Source organism: Anolis carolinensis, chromosome 6 (genome assembly GCF_035594765.1).
Source record: "Anolis carolinensis isolate JA03-04 chromosome 6, rAnoCar3.1.pri, whole genome shotgun sequence".
Taxonomy (NCBI): domain Eukaryota; kingdom Metazoa; phylum Chordata; class Lepidosauria; order Squamata; family Dactyloidae; genus Anolis; species Anolis carolinensis.
In genome coordinates this window covers 116701885-116717710 of record NC_085846.1, presented here as the reverse complement: position 1 = coordinate 116717710, position 15826 = coordinate 116701885, and the positions used below count along the sequence as shown (strand labels likewise).

The following is a 15826-nucleotide window of genomic DNA, read 5'->3' as shown; positions in this document are numbered from 1 at the left end:
AGAATCAAGACAGAATCAAGGACCAACATTCAGAAACAGGGGAACTCCAGGTAGCAAACAATCAAGTGCCAGTTAACACCTCCTAAACAGAGGATGCCTCCAGGCAAAAACAGGCAGGCTTTGCAGCTGCAAGGCTACTCAATGATACTCAAGCTTGCTCACTGCAACGTTCACACTTGCTTTAAAGGGTTCTTTCCCCTCACCCTGGACATTCCACAGATATATATACACTCCACTTGCCTCATTTCCAACAGATCTCAGCAAACAATCAAGTGCCAGTTAACACCTCCAAACAGAGGATGCCTCCAGGCAACAAAGGCTAGGCTACCTCTATGGAGACACCCTCATTGATTGACTTTGCAGCTGCAAGGCTACTCAATGCCTTTCAAGCTTGCTAACGGCAATATCCACACTTGCTTCATACAGATTAGGGTTCTTTCTCCCATCCTGGACATCATTTCACAAAGGGTGCCTCCAGGCAACAGAGGCCATGCTACCTTTATGCAGATGCCCTCACTGATTGACTTTGCAGCTTCATAGCTATTCAATGCTATTTGAGCTTGCTAATTGCAACATTCACATTTGCTTCTAACAGACAAGGATCCATGCTGGACATTATTCCACAGATACACACACACACACTCCATTTCTAACCTCTATGCGGATGCCCTCACTGATTGACTTTGCATCTTCATGGCTACTCAATGCAATTCAAGCTTGCTAATTGAAACACTCACACTTGCTTCAAACAGACTAGGGTTCTTTCTTCCACCCTGGACATCATTCCACAAAGGGTGCCTCCAGGCAACAGAGACCAGGCTATCTTTATGCAGATGCCCTCACTGATTGACTTTGCATCTTCATGGCTACTCAATGCAATTCAAGCTTGCTAATTGAAACACTCACACTTGCTTCAAACAGACTAGGGTTCTTTCTTCCACCCTGGACATCATTCCACAAAGGGTGCCTCCAGGCAACAGAGACCAGGCTATCTTTATGCAGATGCCCTCACTGATTGACTTTGCATCTTCATGGCTACTCAATGCAATTCAAGCTTGCTAATTGAAACACTCACACTTGCTTCAAACAGACTAGGGTTCTTTCTTCCACCCTGGACATCATTCCACAAAGGGTGCCTCCAGGCAACAGAGACCAGGCTATCTTTATGCAGATGCCCTCACTGATTGACTTTGCATCTTCATGGCTACTCAATGCAATTCAAGCTTGCTAATTGCAACATCCACACTTGCTTCAAATAGACATGGGTTCTTTCTCTCACCCTGGACATTCTTCCATAGGTATATATATATACATTCTACTTGCCTCACCTCCAACAGAACCTCTGAGGATGTCAATAGCCACAGATGTAGGCAAAATGTCAGGAGAGAATGCTGCTGGCACACGGCCACACAGCCCAGGAAAAAAAATCACAGCAACCCAATAAAAGACTAGACTTTTGCATTGCCAACTGCACGGATTTCCCTTCTCACGGAGCTTAGCCTGGCATTGCTTGACCCTGAGCCATTCCACGTCCAAGAGGATAAATATAAAGCCACCAGAAGAGATAAATCAAATGTAGACTTTGTGGGCCGAGGCTGAGATAATAGCGTTGCATTAATGCCTGGAATGGCTGCAAAAATGACCTTTTTTTGTTTATTTAATAGTTGCTCTAGTAACCTAGGATATTCTTGTTTTTCAATTCAAAGCTTCTATGGGGAATCTAATAAACCTCTTGGCAGGGGAAGAAACCAGCTGGAAGGGGACAAAGCACAACAATAAGATGTTGCATCTCCTAAAGGGTAAAAAATGATGAAATAAAATTAAAAAGCCCCCCGATGCTGATCAATCGCCCTTCTTTTTATTATTACCGTATATACTCGAATATAAGTCGACCCGAATATAAGCCGAGGCATCTAATTTTACCACAAAAAACTGGGAAATCATTGACTCTAGTATAAGCCGAAAGTGGTAAATTTCAGAAATAAAAATAGATACCAATAAAATTACATTAACTGAGGGATCAGTAGGTTAAATGTTTTTTGAATATTTACATCAAGCTCTAATTTAAGATAAGACTGTCTAACTGATTAACTGATCTAACTGATTAAATCATTATTCTCATCTTCTTCAATGTAAATGTGCTTATGTATCCTTTTAATAATAATAAGAGTAAAATAATACATGTAATAATAGTAATAAATACAGGAAAATAATACATATAATAATAAATAGAGTAAAATAATAAATGCAATAATAATAATAATAAGATCAGAGTGAAATAATACATGTATTATTATTATTAATAATAATAATAATAAGAGTAAAATAAATGTAATAGTAGCAACAATAATAGAGAAAAATAATAAATGCAATAATAATAATAAGATCAGAGTGAAATAATAAATATAATAATAATAATAATAATAATAATAGAGTAAAATAAATGTAATAGTAGCAACAATAATAGAGAAAAATAATAAATGGAATAATACCAATAACAATAGAGAAAAATAATAAATGTACCATATATTCTTGAGTATAAGCTGACCCAAATATAAGCCAACCAGGACCCTCACCCGAGTATAAGCGAGGGGGGCTTTTTCAGTCTTAAAAAAAGGGCTGAATAACTAGGCTTATACTCGAATATATACAGTATTCTTTAGCTGGCGGTCATTGTTGCACTTTCTGGTGTGATTCTATGGGATCGTGAGTTGGAAAAAGTTTGCTGGGATCCATTGGTAAATAAATTGATTTGCACTTTCTTCGGGTGCATCTATCTACACTGAAGAGTTAATGCAGTTTGAGACCACTTTAACTGCTATGTAATCCTGGGAGTTGTAGTTTTGCAAGGTCTTCAGCCTTCTATTTCAATCAGGACCAAACTACAGTTCTCGGGATATTCAAAGCATTGAACAAAGGCGGCTAAAGCGGTTGTCAAACTGCATTAATCGTACAATGTGGATGCAATGTGAACTTCAAAATTGCAACAAGGGGAATTCACTAAAGGAGATATGATTTTTTGAGATATGGGACTCACAGGGAGTAAAGTCCGAAGTCATGGGAAAGATAGGATATTGCAATGCATCTGTTTGGAGGAACGACATCCCTGTATTTTATGTATTTGGCTGTCTATACCGTGTTTCCCCGAAAACAAGACAGTGTCTTATATTAATTTTTCCTCCCAAAGATGCGCTAGGTCTTATTTTCAGGGGATGTCTTATTTTTCCATGAAGAAGAATTCACATTTATTGTTGAACAAAAAAATGAACATTTATTATATACTGTACAGTAGTTGTCATCACAAACCAGCATAACCAGACAAACCGTGAATCCTATCAAGAATTTTCTATTACTACCATTATTTCCATGTATATGGTACATACATTTATCGATCCTGCATGCTCTGGTGTTCCGTTCGATGGGCATGCTTCCAAACAAAACCTTTGCTAGGTCTTACTTTCAGGGGAGGCCGTACATTTAGCAATTCAGCAAAACCTCTACTAGGTCTTATTTTCTGGGGATGTCTTATTTTAAGGGAAACAGGGTAGATGTTTCTCCCTTTTATATTCTGCATCCCATTAATTTCACTCCATAAAAAAATAATTTTTAAAAATGACCTTGCAGAACTATATTTCCCAAGGATAGGCAAAGACAAAAAGGGATGGAGGAGGTGAGCTTACCTTGGAAAAAAGAGTTGAACTCCTGGGGCAACACGGTCGGCACGAACTTGTATTTGCTCTTCTCTTTCATGCTGATGATCTCCCTGGGAAAGACAAAAGGAGCAGGAGAGAAGATTCGGGCATGAATTCGGGATGGATGGGCGCAAGCCAAGCCAATGGTCTCCAGCACAACTGATAAAGTTAGAATCCTGGAGTTGAAAGGGGACCCCAAAGGTAATCTAGTCCTACCCCCTTCTGCCATGGAGGAGAACCAAACAACAACAATAACAAAACAGTTTATTTTAATAATAGAGCGCCAGCCAAGTCTTTGTGAGAGATGGCCAACCAGCCTCTGATTATTGTTGTTGTTGTTATTTCAGAAATATCTGCTATAGATTAATCCAATGATGGGCAACCTTTTGCACTTGGTGTATCAAAATTCACCAAAAAACCTAGCATGACTTGGGTGGTGTGTCACTTTGAGAAAAAACCCCCATAATTTCACAATATATATAGTTTAAATAACAAAAATATATAATTGTAATATATAACTGTATTTAATAAATCAAAAACTATTTCCTACCATTATTTCCATGTACAACAATCTATGGGGCCTCTTGCAGTTTCCACGCTGATTTCTCTCTATTGTAGTTTCAATGTAGTCATGAATAATGAGTAATATAATAATAAAATAATAGTAATAATATAATAATATACTACAATAATAAATATATGAATGTAATGTGCATAATTCCCATGGAGTAAACAACAAAAGCACTGGACCAAATCACACCAAATTTGGCCACAAAAGTCATCCAATCAATCTGCATGTGGCAGCGTGTCAGCAAAAATGGCTAGGCGTGTCAGTGCTGACACGCGTGTCATAGGTTGGTCACTCTGCAGCCACTCCTATGAACGTGGTATCAAATGTCTATAACTGCAACAAAGCCAGTTCATTGCTGACTTTGGGTGTGTCCACACTGCAGAATTAGTGCAGTTTGATGCTATGTTAATCCCCATTGCTCAATACTACCGGTATGCAATCCTGGGGTTCGTAGTTTGGTGAGGCACCAGCACTTTTAGGCAGAGAAGGCCTTGTGAAACTATAACTCCCAGGATTCCACAGAATTGAGCCATAGCGATTAAAGTGGCACCAAACCCTATCCATTCTGCAGAATAGATGCACCCACAGCCAGCAATGAAACGGGATTCAGGACTTTGGTGAGTCAATAGCATTTTTAGGCAGAGAAGGCCTTGCGGAACTACAACTCCCAGGATTCCATAGCGTTAAGATAGTTAAAGTGGTGCCAAGAACTGCATTGATTTGACAGTGTAGTCTGCAGGAAAAAACAACAACAACAATGTCTCTGAAACAGGAACAAAATCATGTTGCATAGTGTAATAATAATAATAATAATAATAATAATAATAATAATAATAAAAATATTATTAATAATAATAATAGAATATGTAAAGCAAAGTGAAGAACCTGCTTTGATTGAAGTCAAAAATCAGAAACTCCTCAAAACACAGCAGACAAAAACCAATACAAGAAAACCGCACTACAAACTAGAGCTGACAGCTGGCACAACAAAACATGGCATGGAAAGTTCCTTGACAAAATTGAAGGAAAAGCTGACAAGGAGAAGACCTGGCTCTGGCTCACGAATGGGACCCTGAAGAAGGAGACAGAAGGCCTGATCCTTGCAGTCCAGGAGCGAGCCATCAGAACAAATGCAATCAAGGCCAAGATCGAAAAATCAGCTGATGACCCAAAATGCAGACTGTGCAAGGAAACTGATGAAACCATTGATCATCTCCTCAGCTGCTGTAAGAAATCACACAGAGAGACTACAAACAGAGGCACAACCATGTGGCCCAAATGATCCATTGGAACTTATGCCTCAAGTACCACCTCCCAGCAGTAAAGAACTGGTGGGATCACAAACCTGCAAAAGTATTGGAGAATGAGCACGCAAAGATACTGTGGGACTTCCGAATCCAGACTGACAAAGTTCTGGAACACAACACACCAGACATCACAGTTGTGGAAAAGAACAAGGTTTGGATCATTGATGTCGCCATCCCAGGTGACAGTCGCATTGACGAAAAACAACAGGAAAAACTCAGCCGCTATCAGGACCTCAAGATTGAACTGCAAAGACTCTGGCAGAAACCAGTGCAGGTGGTCCCGGTGGTGATGGGCACACTGGGTGCCGTGCCAAAAGATCTCAGCCGGCATTTGGAAACAATAGACATTGACAAAATTACGATCTGCCAACTGCAAAAGGCCACCCTGCTGGGATCTGCGCGCATCATCCGAAAATACATCACACAGTCCTAGACACTTGGGAAGTGTTTGACTTGGGATTTTGTGATACGAAATCCAGCATGTCTGTCTTGTTTGCTATGTCATAATAATAATAATAATAATAATAATAATAATAATAATAATAATAATAATAATAATGGGGGCTCACCCGCTGAGCTGTCTCCTCCAGGTCTGGTAGGGATCAAAGAGGCATTCGGAGAGGTGCAGCGTGTAAAGGGCAACTTTCTCCAGCTGACTCTTGCAAGGCAACGGCTGGGGGCTTTTGAGCTGCCAAGGACATAATTAAAAACACATTAAAAAAAACCCTTTGTTAATCCTCAGATTTGATTGTGGTTTTCTATCCAAAATGCAAAAAAGCTTTCCTCCCAACCAAATAGCTACTTGAAATACACGCATGTCATTAAGTGGGCTTTGATGAGAGAGAGAGAGAAATCTGGGGATAATTCATCATGCATTTGATAAGAATGCATAAATAAAATCTGCACAAAGTCAAGACTGCAAAACGTGGAGGGACGGTTGTGATATTTATTTGTTGTCACCTTCAACAGCATAGGGGTCTCATTTAAAAATCTACTCTATATTGTAGAATGAATGCAGCTTGATAGTACTTTAATGACCATGGCTCAATCTATAGAAAACCCTGGGAGTTGCAGTTTGGTGAAGGACATTTACTGTATATACTCGAGTATAAGCCTAGTTTTTCAGCCCTCTTTTTAAGACTGAAAAAGTCTCCCTCGGCTTATACTCGGGTGAGGGTCCTGGTTGGCTTATATTTGGGTCTGCTTATACTCAAGAATATATGGCACATTTATTATTTTTCTCTATTATTATTGGTATTATTACATCTATTATTTTTCTCTATTATTGTTGCTACTATTACATTTACTTTACTCTATTTTTATTATTATTATTAATACATTTATTATTTTACTCTGATATTATTATTATTATTATTATTATTATTGCATTTATTATTTTACTCTATTTATTATTACATGTATTATTTCCCTGTATTTATTATTATTATTATTACATGTATTATTTTACTCTATTATTATTAAAAATATACATAAGCACATTTACATTGAAGAAGATGAGAATAATGATTTGATCAGAGTTGGAAAGTCTTATCTTAAATTTGAGCTTTATGTAAATATTCAAAAACATTTAACCTACTGATGCCTCAATTAATGTAATTTTATTGGTATCTATTTTTATTTCTGAAATTTACCACCCTCGGCTTATACTGGAGTCAATGATTTCCCAGTTTTTTTTTGTGGTAAAATTAGGTGCCTCAGCTTATATTCGGGTCGGCTTATACTCGAGTATATACAGTAATTTCATTCGTGGATTTCAACTTGTATTTTAACTTTTGTTGAATGTCTTTTAATATTGTTTTACCTCCTGTTTTAATGATGCTATATTTCGCCTTGAGATGTAGGAAGAGGTGGATAATAAATTGATAATTGTTATTATTAATTCCTTATATTGCAGTCAACGGTTCTGGCGATGCTTTTTTTTAACCTAACCATAGTGTGGATGTCTATATCCAAAGTGTTTCTTGCTTAAGTTTTAATAATACTGAATTTTACTTTGTTTTTAACTATGCAAAAGTAGTTAATATAGTATTTTATGTATTTTAAGGGTGCACTCCTTATACATAACACTGGGCTATGTAGCATTTCAATAGTTTATATAGCATTTAATGGTGTATTTTGTATTGTATTTAATAATCTGGTTTTTATGTATTTCTTTTGTTTGTCCTGTATGTGAAAGATCTATGGCAATAATCTGGCTTTTATGTATTTCTTTGTTTGTCCTGTATGTGAAAGTTCTATGGTCTAGGGATTAGATAAACTAAACTTGTTGTTGTTGTTGTTGTTGTCATTAGGGACTAGAACACTTTGGCAGAGAAGGCTGAAGAGTGTGCAAAACAATTCCCAGGATTCCATAGCACTGAGTCATATTATTACTACTACTACTACTACTACTACTACTACTACTATTACTATGGACCAGAACACTTTGGCAGAGAAGACTGAGAGTGTGCAAAACAATCTCCATGATGCCATAACATTGAGTCATATTTATTATTATTATTACTACTACTAATACTACTACTACTATGGACCAGAACACTTTGGCGAGAAGGCTGAAGTGTGCAAAACAATTCCCAGGATTCCACAACATTGAGTCATATTTATTACTACTACTACTACTACTACTACTATGGACCAGAGCACTTTGGCGAGAAGGCTGAAGTGTGCAAAACAATTCCCAGGATTCCACAACATTGAGTCATATTTATTACTACTACTACTACTACTACTATGGACCAGAACACTTTGGAGAGAAGGCTGAAGAGTGTGCAAAACAATCTCCAGGATTCCACAACATTGAGTCATATTTATTATTATTATTATTATTATTACTACTACTACTACTGTGATCGAGGTGACCACCCCCCCCCCCCAGGACTTTGTAAAAGATAGTTCAAAAGTCAAGACTTTATGTTCTATATTCCATATATTTATAGTAGAAGGTGATTGAGACTTTTTACTGGAGTTTACTGTGGATTATCCCTGCACTCTGAGGCAAGAGATAACAACTTCATGAATTGTAAAATCATGCTGCTAAAACTCCACTTTTATGAATTTCCATATTTGGGTTCCCCAGATGTTGTGAACTTCGTTCTTATCAAATGTTTTCAATTGTTTATATCATTCATGATTCCCCTTTATGCAATGTAACCCACCTTTATGGATTCTCCCTTATTTCCTTGAAATCTATCTATCTGCCTATATGTATTTGTACTCTTTGGGATCCCCGGAAAATATGTGTTTTTCCCAGCTGGGTTTATGTTCCAACTTTATTTTATTTTTCATTTTATTTCATATAATTGTCAAATCATGAAATCAAATGGGAAATATTTTGACCCCAACATGAACCCCAGCTCCTATGACCCAGGTTTACCTTCCCCAAAACAAAAGGATAATCTGCCACAGTTTAACCCAATCTAATTCAGATTGCATGGACAATATAAGGCTTGAGCCCTAAAGGTGATTCGCCCCCAAGGCAAACATTGTCATATCTCCTCCAAAGGGAAAACCAGGACGTCTCAGGAAGACGCCCTGCTGCGCCCATTGCCACCCATCCTTACTTCCCCCTGACACCTTAAGGCATATCTGAAATCAGTGTACATGACAGGGACCCCTGATGACTGTCATTAATCCCTTTAGAAATCGGCCGGGCAAGGACTAATCTGATATTTCCTGCCCTGTCACTTCATTGTTTCAATAACTCCCGTCTTCTCCTTCCTGATTGGCTCGAGTGGGGACAAAAAGCAGCTCCCCATTGGGCCAGCAGAGCAAGGCGGGAAACGAAAGCCCGCCTCGTTCAACCTTCTAGCCTATCCGCGATCAGATAGGCGGGGGAGCGGGGCGGGAAATTCAAAGGGCTGTCAGACCGAAACATTGTATAAATATGGCTTTATTTGAAACATATGATACGCTAGTAGACTGAATGATCGCTACTAGTGTCCTTTTCAGCTGAATCGCTCAATAAAGACTCCTTGGCGGATTTTCCTTCAACTTTGGCGGACCTTCTTCATTTCGGCTTCAGGTTGTATTGCGGCTCATATTCTCCTATTGGCTCCGCCAAGGTCCGTTCTCTCAGGACCGGATCGGCTCTCTCCTTAAGGGGCCCGATCCCCTAGAAACGCGGTCGACAACACTACCACAGACCAGAATACTTTGGAGAGAAGACTGAAGAGTGCGCAAGACAATTCCCAGGATTCCACAACATTGAGTCATATTTATTACTACTGCTACTACTACTACTACTACTACTACTACTACTACTATGGACCAGAACACTTTGGCAGAGAAGGCTGAAGAGTATGCAAACAGAATCCCCAGGATTCCACAACATTGAGTCATATTTATTATTATTATTACTATTACTACTACTACTACTACTACTACTACTACTATGGACCAGAACACTTTAGAGAGAAGGCTGAAGAGTATGCAAACAGAATCCCCAGGATTCCACAACATTGAGTCATATTTATTACTACTGCTACTACTACTACTACTACTACTACTACTATGGACCAGAACACTTTGGCAGAGAAGGCTGAGAGTGTTTAAAACAATCCCCAGGATTCCACAACATTGAGTCATATTTATTATTATTATTACTATTACTACTACTACTACTACTACTACTACTACTATGGACCAGAACACTTTAGAGAGAAGGCTGAAGAGTGTGCAAACAGAATCCCCAGGATTCCACAACATTGAGTCATATTTATTATTACTACTACTACTACTATGGACCAGAACACTTTGGAGAGTAGGCTGAAGAGTGTGCAAACAAAATCCCCAGGATTCCACAGCATTGAGCCATGGCACTAAAGTGATGCCAAACTGCATTCATTCCCCAGTGTAGATCAGTGATTGCCATGCTTTGTATCCTCATCCAGCTTGGTGAACAGTGAAGAATTCTGGGAGATTGAAGCCCAAAACATCTGGAAGGAGGCAAAGTTTGGGAACTCCTGGAGATGTATCTGGAGAGGCTTGCAGGAAAGGCAGGTCTGCAAGAAACATTGGCTAAAACCAACTCTGCAGGGTTTGTACATGGTGACACCAATGCCACCCATTTAGATCTCTCTTGCAATGCTATGCAACTTAGAATCATAGAATAGTAGAGTTGGAAGAGACCTCATGGGCCATCTAGTCCAACCCCCCGCTAAGCAATCTCTAGAAATTGGAAGCTCCCAAACCCAATGGAAAAGTGGAGGAAATCTGAACGTACCTTTTTCGAATAAGCCGACAACAAGCTGACGACTTCGTGGACGAAAACTGGGGGCCGTTCAGCTTGGACGTTTTCTAGATTCCTGCAAAAGAGAAGATACGGCGGCAATGAGAAAGATCTGTGAACCTCACCTCCTCCAAGGTGAACTAAACAACCTAAACTGGGCTCTCCAGACCAATGGAGACTCCACCATGGACATCAGAAGAGCTTCAAGACCAAGACCAAGCCATGAGAGTCAAGACAAAGATCCACCCAAAGGGAAAGTGTTCTTGCCAGACATCAAGGGAAGCACTGACCACATAGAGAAGCTGAGGAAGAAACACAACCTACAAACTATCTACAGACCCAACAAGAAAATCCAACAAATACTACGTCCGGCAAAGGATAAGAGGGATCTTCTCACCTCTGCAGGAGTCTATTTATACTGTACATCAGTCTATATTGTGACCACCAAATGCAGCATTGTCTAGACACGAATCAAAGAACAGTTAACACCTCCCAAACAAAGAATGCTTCCAGGCAACAACCGTTAGGCTTTGCAGCTGTAAGGCTACTCAATGCTAATCAAGCTTGCAACATTCACACTGGCTTTAAACAGACAAGGATTTTTCCACCCCACCCTGGACATTATCCCACAGATATATATACACTCCCCTTGTCTTGTTTCCAACATATAATAATAATAATAATAATAACAATAATAATAATAATATGCTGGATTTCGTATCACAAAATCACAATTCGAACACTTCCCAAGCGTTTAGGACTGTGTGTCATACTATGTTGTTGTGTCAATAATAATAATAATAATAATAATAATAATAATAATAATATGCTGGATTTCGTATCACAAAATCACAAGTCGAACACTTCTCAAGCATTTAGGACTGTGTGTCATATTATGTTGTTGTAACAACAACAACAACAACAACAACAATACAGTAATAATAATATGCTGGATTTCGTATCACAAAATCACAAGTCGAACACTTCCCAAGCATTTAGGATTGTGTGTCATATTATGTTGTCGTGTCAATAATAATAATAATAATAATAATAATAATAATAATAATAATAATATGCTGGATTTTGTATCACAAAATCACAAGTCGAACACTTCCCAAGCATTTCGGATTGTGTGTCATATTATGTTGTCGTGCTAATAATAATAATAATAATAATAATAATAATAATAATAATATGCTGGAATTTGTATCAGAAAATCACAAGTCGAACACTTCCCAAGCTTTTAGGACTGTGTGTCATACTATGTTGTTGTGCCAATAATAATAATAATAATAATAATAATAATAATAATAATAACAACAACAATAATAAGCTGGATTTCGTATCACAAAATCACAAGTCGAACACTTCCCAAGCATTTAGGACTGTGTGTCATATTATGTTGTGCCAATAATAATAATAATAATAATAATAATAATAATAATATGCTGGATTTCGTATCACAAAATCACAAGTCGAACACTTCCCAAGCATTTAGGACTGTGTGTCATACTATGTTGTGTCAACAACAATAATAATAATAATAATTATTATTATTATTTATTTATATCCCACCACCATTTCCCCGTGGCGACTCGGGGCAGCTTACATGGGGCACAGCCCGACGACATAGTTGCACAAAATAAACAACATAAACACAATTCACAGTATAAAAAGATAAAAACAGTCATACAATATAAAAACGAGAATATTATAACAATAGTTAATAATATCAGTCAATCACCAGGCACAGGTCTATCATCTCCATAGGTGGGAAACTGAGGCAGCAATGCAAAAATAAAGTGCTGAATTAAAGGGCATAAAAGGTAAGGACCTAATAAAAGGCAGGATAGATTATTAATACCATCTGGAAATGATTATCTAATGACTGTCTCACCGAAGGGCAACCGAAACATCCAAGTCTTTAGTTGTTTCCTCACAAACCTATGAAGATGCCATTAGTCACAGGTGCAGACGAAGCACCAGGAGAGAATACTAGTGGAAGGTGGCCATACAGCCCAAAAAACTCACAGCAATTCAATGAGGAATTTTCCTTTGAAGCCATTGACAGTCAAAGAGATGATGGAGAGGAAGGGTCGGCGCAACGTCTTTTGTCGCTTCTCATGTCTTGACACGGACAGTCAGGTCTCACAACGGGGGTGTTCGTTATGTACAAAGCACCTCAATGCAAGAGCCGTGGTTCGTACTATCAGGAACCCCTCCTCCATCCTTCAGAGGCAGGCATTTGCATATAAATGAGTTCTTGCATACAAAGGCAGGGCAAGATGCAAATCCCCGGGTATCTCAAGCTCCCAATGAGAAAGCAAGTCAAGTCGTCCTCCAGGATCTGGAGGGGCTTTCTTGCAAACCACAATGGAATCCCCACGAAAATGCAAAAATTTAAAAATGTGTTGTTGTTTTTAATTGAGAAAGAATTGGGAACCTTTAGGTCCTGCGGTGCGACTCTGTGGAAGCAGGACACAATATTATGCTGGAGGACCTACAAATGGCCAGAGGGATATATAATCTCGAGGAATCTCTAGGTCCCTTCAGAAGCTGACCACAGAACTGCACTGGAAGACATTAGACATTCCTTAATTTTACATTTCTGCAAAGGTGATGACCACATCAAAGGGAATTCTCGGTCCTCCAGCACAAGCCTATTGTCCTGTTTTGTCTTTCAAGAACAGCCTTAAGACACTGTGGTAAGTAAATGAAAACTGCTTTACTTCAGCAAAACACAAAGTACAGTACACTCAGTGGAATAATGCAAAAGAAAGCCAGGAAGTCTTCCTTCAGACAAAGAAACAGACATACAGCCAGATGCAGACTTGGAGCAGGCACACAGAGGGTGAAGGCATTAGAGTCAGTTTGTTACCAGCAAGACCTGGCTGCACCTGCTTTGGCTTTATAGCCCTGAGTCCTCTCACAGCTGCTAAGGCAGTTCCTAATCACTCAGCTGCATTTCTGGCAGCTATTCTAGCTGAGCAACGTCTCTGCTCTGTTTCTTTTCGCCTCTCCTGGAATGAGGGTACTAGCAAAGTCTCCTCCTCATGCTCCAACTTGCCCTCAGATTCATGAGCAGTTTCCCGCTCCTCTTCCTCTTCTGAAGAAGAGGAATCCCTGACACCTATGCTCACCTTTGGCCAGAGGTTGACCACAGGGCTGTGCTGGAGAACCTAGAGATTCCACAATAGCACATCTATCTGGCCAAAGTTGAGCACAGAGGTGTGCTGGAGGACCTGGAGCTTCCACAATAGTACATATACCTGACTAAGTTGAGCACAGAGCTGTGCTGGAGGACCTGGAGATTCCTTGATAGTACCTTTATGCCAGATGTTGACCACAGAATTGCACTGGAGGACCATCTCTAGGATCCTCTAGGTCTTCTAAAACCATACTATGGTCATCTTTAGCCAGAAGCTGAACATATAGCTATGCTACAGGACCTAGAGATCCCTTGATAGTAGAACTCTACCATAAGTGTATCACTGAACCACACTGGAGGACCTACAAATGTCTAGAGAAGATATGTGTATGTCTGTATGTCCATGGAGCAGTACTGGAGGACCTAAAGATGCCTAAATACTACATTTCTGGCAGACAATTACCACAGTATTGCAGTTGAGGACTTCTACGAACCCCTAGGTCTTCCAACGCAACTTTATGGTCACCTTTAGCCAGAAGCTGACCATATAGCTGTGCTACAGGACCTAGAGATTCCTCAACAGTACACCACTGGCATAGGTTGACCACTGAATCACACTGGAGGACATAGAGAGGCCTCAATAGTGCACCACTTGCATAGGTTATCCACTGAGTTACACCGGAGGACCTAGAGATCCCTCAATAGTGCACCACTTGTATAGTTTGACCACTGAATCACACTGGAGGACCTAGGGATCCCTCAATAGTGCACCACTTGCATAGTTTGACCACTGAATCACACTGGAGGACCTAGTACTCTTCTGCCAGAGGTTGAACAAAGAACTGCAGACCAAGATCCAAAAATTCCTCAATAGCACACTTCTGGAAGAGGTTGACTAGAGAATCACACTGGAGGACCTACAAATGCCTAGAACACCATTCTCTTTAGGCATTTGCAGGTCCTCCAGTGCAACCGTATGGTCAATTTCTGCTAGAAGGTGACCACAGAATCGCACTGGAGGACCTACAAATGCCTAGAAAACCATTCTCTTTAGGCATTTGCAGGTCCTCCAGTGCAACCGTATGGCCAATTTCTGCTGGAAGATGACCACAGAATTGCACTGGAGGACCTACAAATGCCTAGGTAAGTGTTCTTTCTTTGGACCCCTAGGTCTTCTGTTGTGATGTTAGGTTCAGCCTCCAGTCAACGTTGACCCTCAAGTCATAGTGGACAATCTGGAGAACAAATGAATCAAATCTGCAAACACTCAAAGTTTACAAGAGTTAAACCTGCCAATGTCAACAAACAGTAACAGCATTTGCCAAGTGTCCAGAAACCTAAAGGTCAGAGCTGTGCTTTGGCCACATTCTCCATCCAACACTGAAATGTTTTGTTCTGTCAAAGACTCTCAAGAACAGGAACGTTCACTTCAACCCTTAAAGGTCTTATCAAGCTCTGTTTTCCGTATTTAACTCATTGGCTGCACAGCGACGTCTGTGTTTTTAAATGTGCGCATGATGCGAAAGCAAAGGGTTTCGTGCCCCCAAAACGAACGCGTCAATTTCTTCTGATCTTGACAACGTGCTTCTTAAGGGAAATGATTTAACGGCGAGTCTGGCGAATATTACCAGCGAACACACCCACACAGGAAATATACAGCATGTTAAACACAAGTTCGAGGCATGCTAGCATGATAAAAATGCACAGGGATAGGAAACTTTGAGCTTTAGCAACGCAAGAAATATCTGGGGAGCGTTGGAAGATAGTTGCTCCCTCCAAGTTCGCCCAAACAACATAGAACATTGGAGCTTAATGCTCAGAAACATGCCCAAAACCCCCAAAGAAAAGCCCCTAATGTGC

The 15826-nt window shown here is 39.6% G+C and overlaps 1 protein-coding gene across 1 annotated transcript in view; it reads right to left on the bottom strand.

The window, feature by feature from the left end:
- Positions 1-15826, bottom strand: part of nbeal2 (neurobeachin like 2) — a 210241-nt gene that overhangs the window by 131138 nt on the left and 63277 nt on the right. The window contains 4 exon segments of the mRNA XM_062957860.1: positions 3681-3763; positions 6140-6258; positions 10451-10591; positions 10813-10894. Coding sequence (XP_062813930.1) covers positions 3681-3763; positions 6140-6258; positions 10451-10591; positions 10813-10894 — 425 coding nt within the window.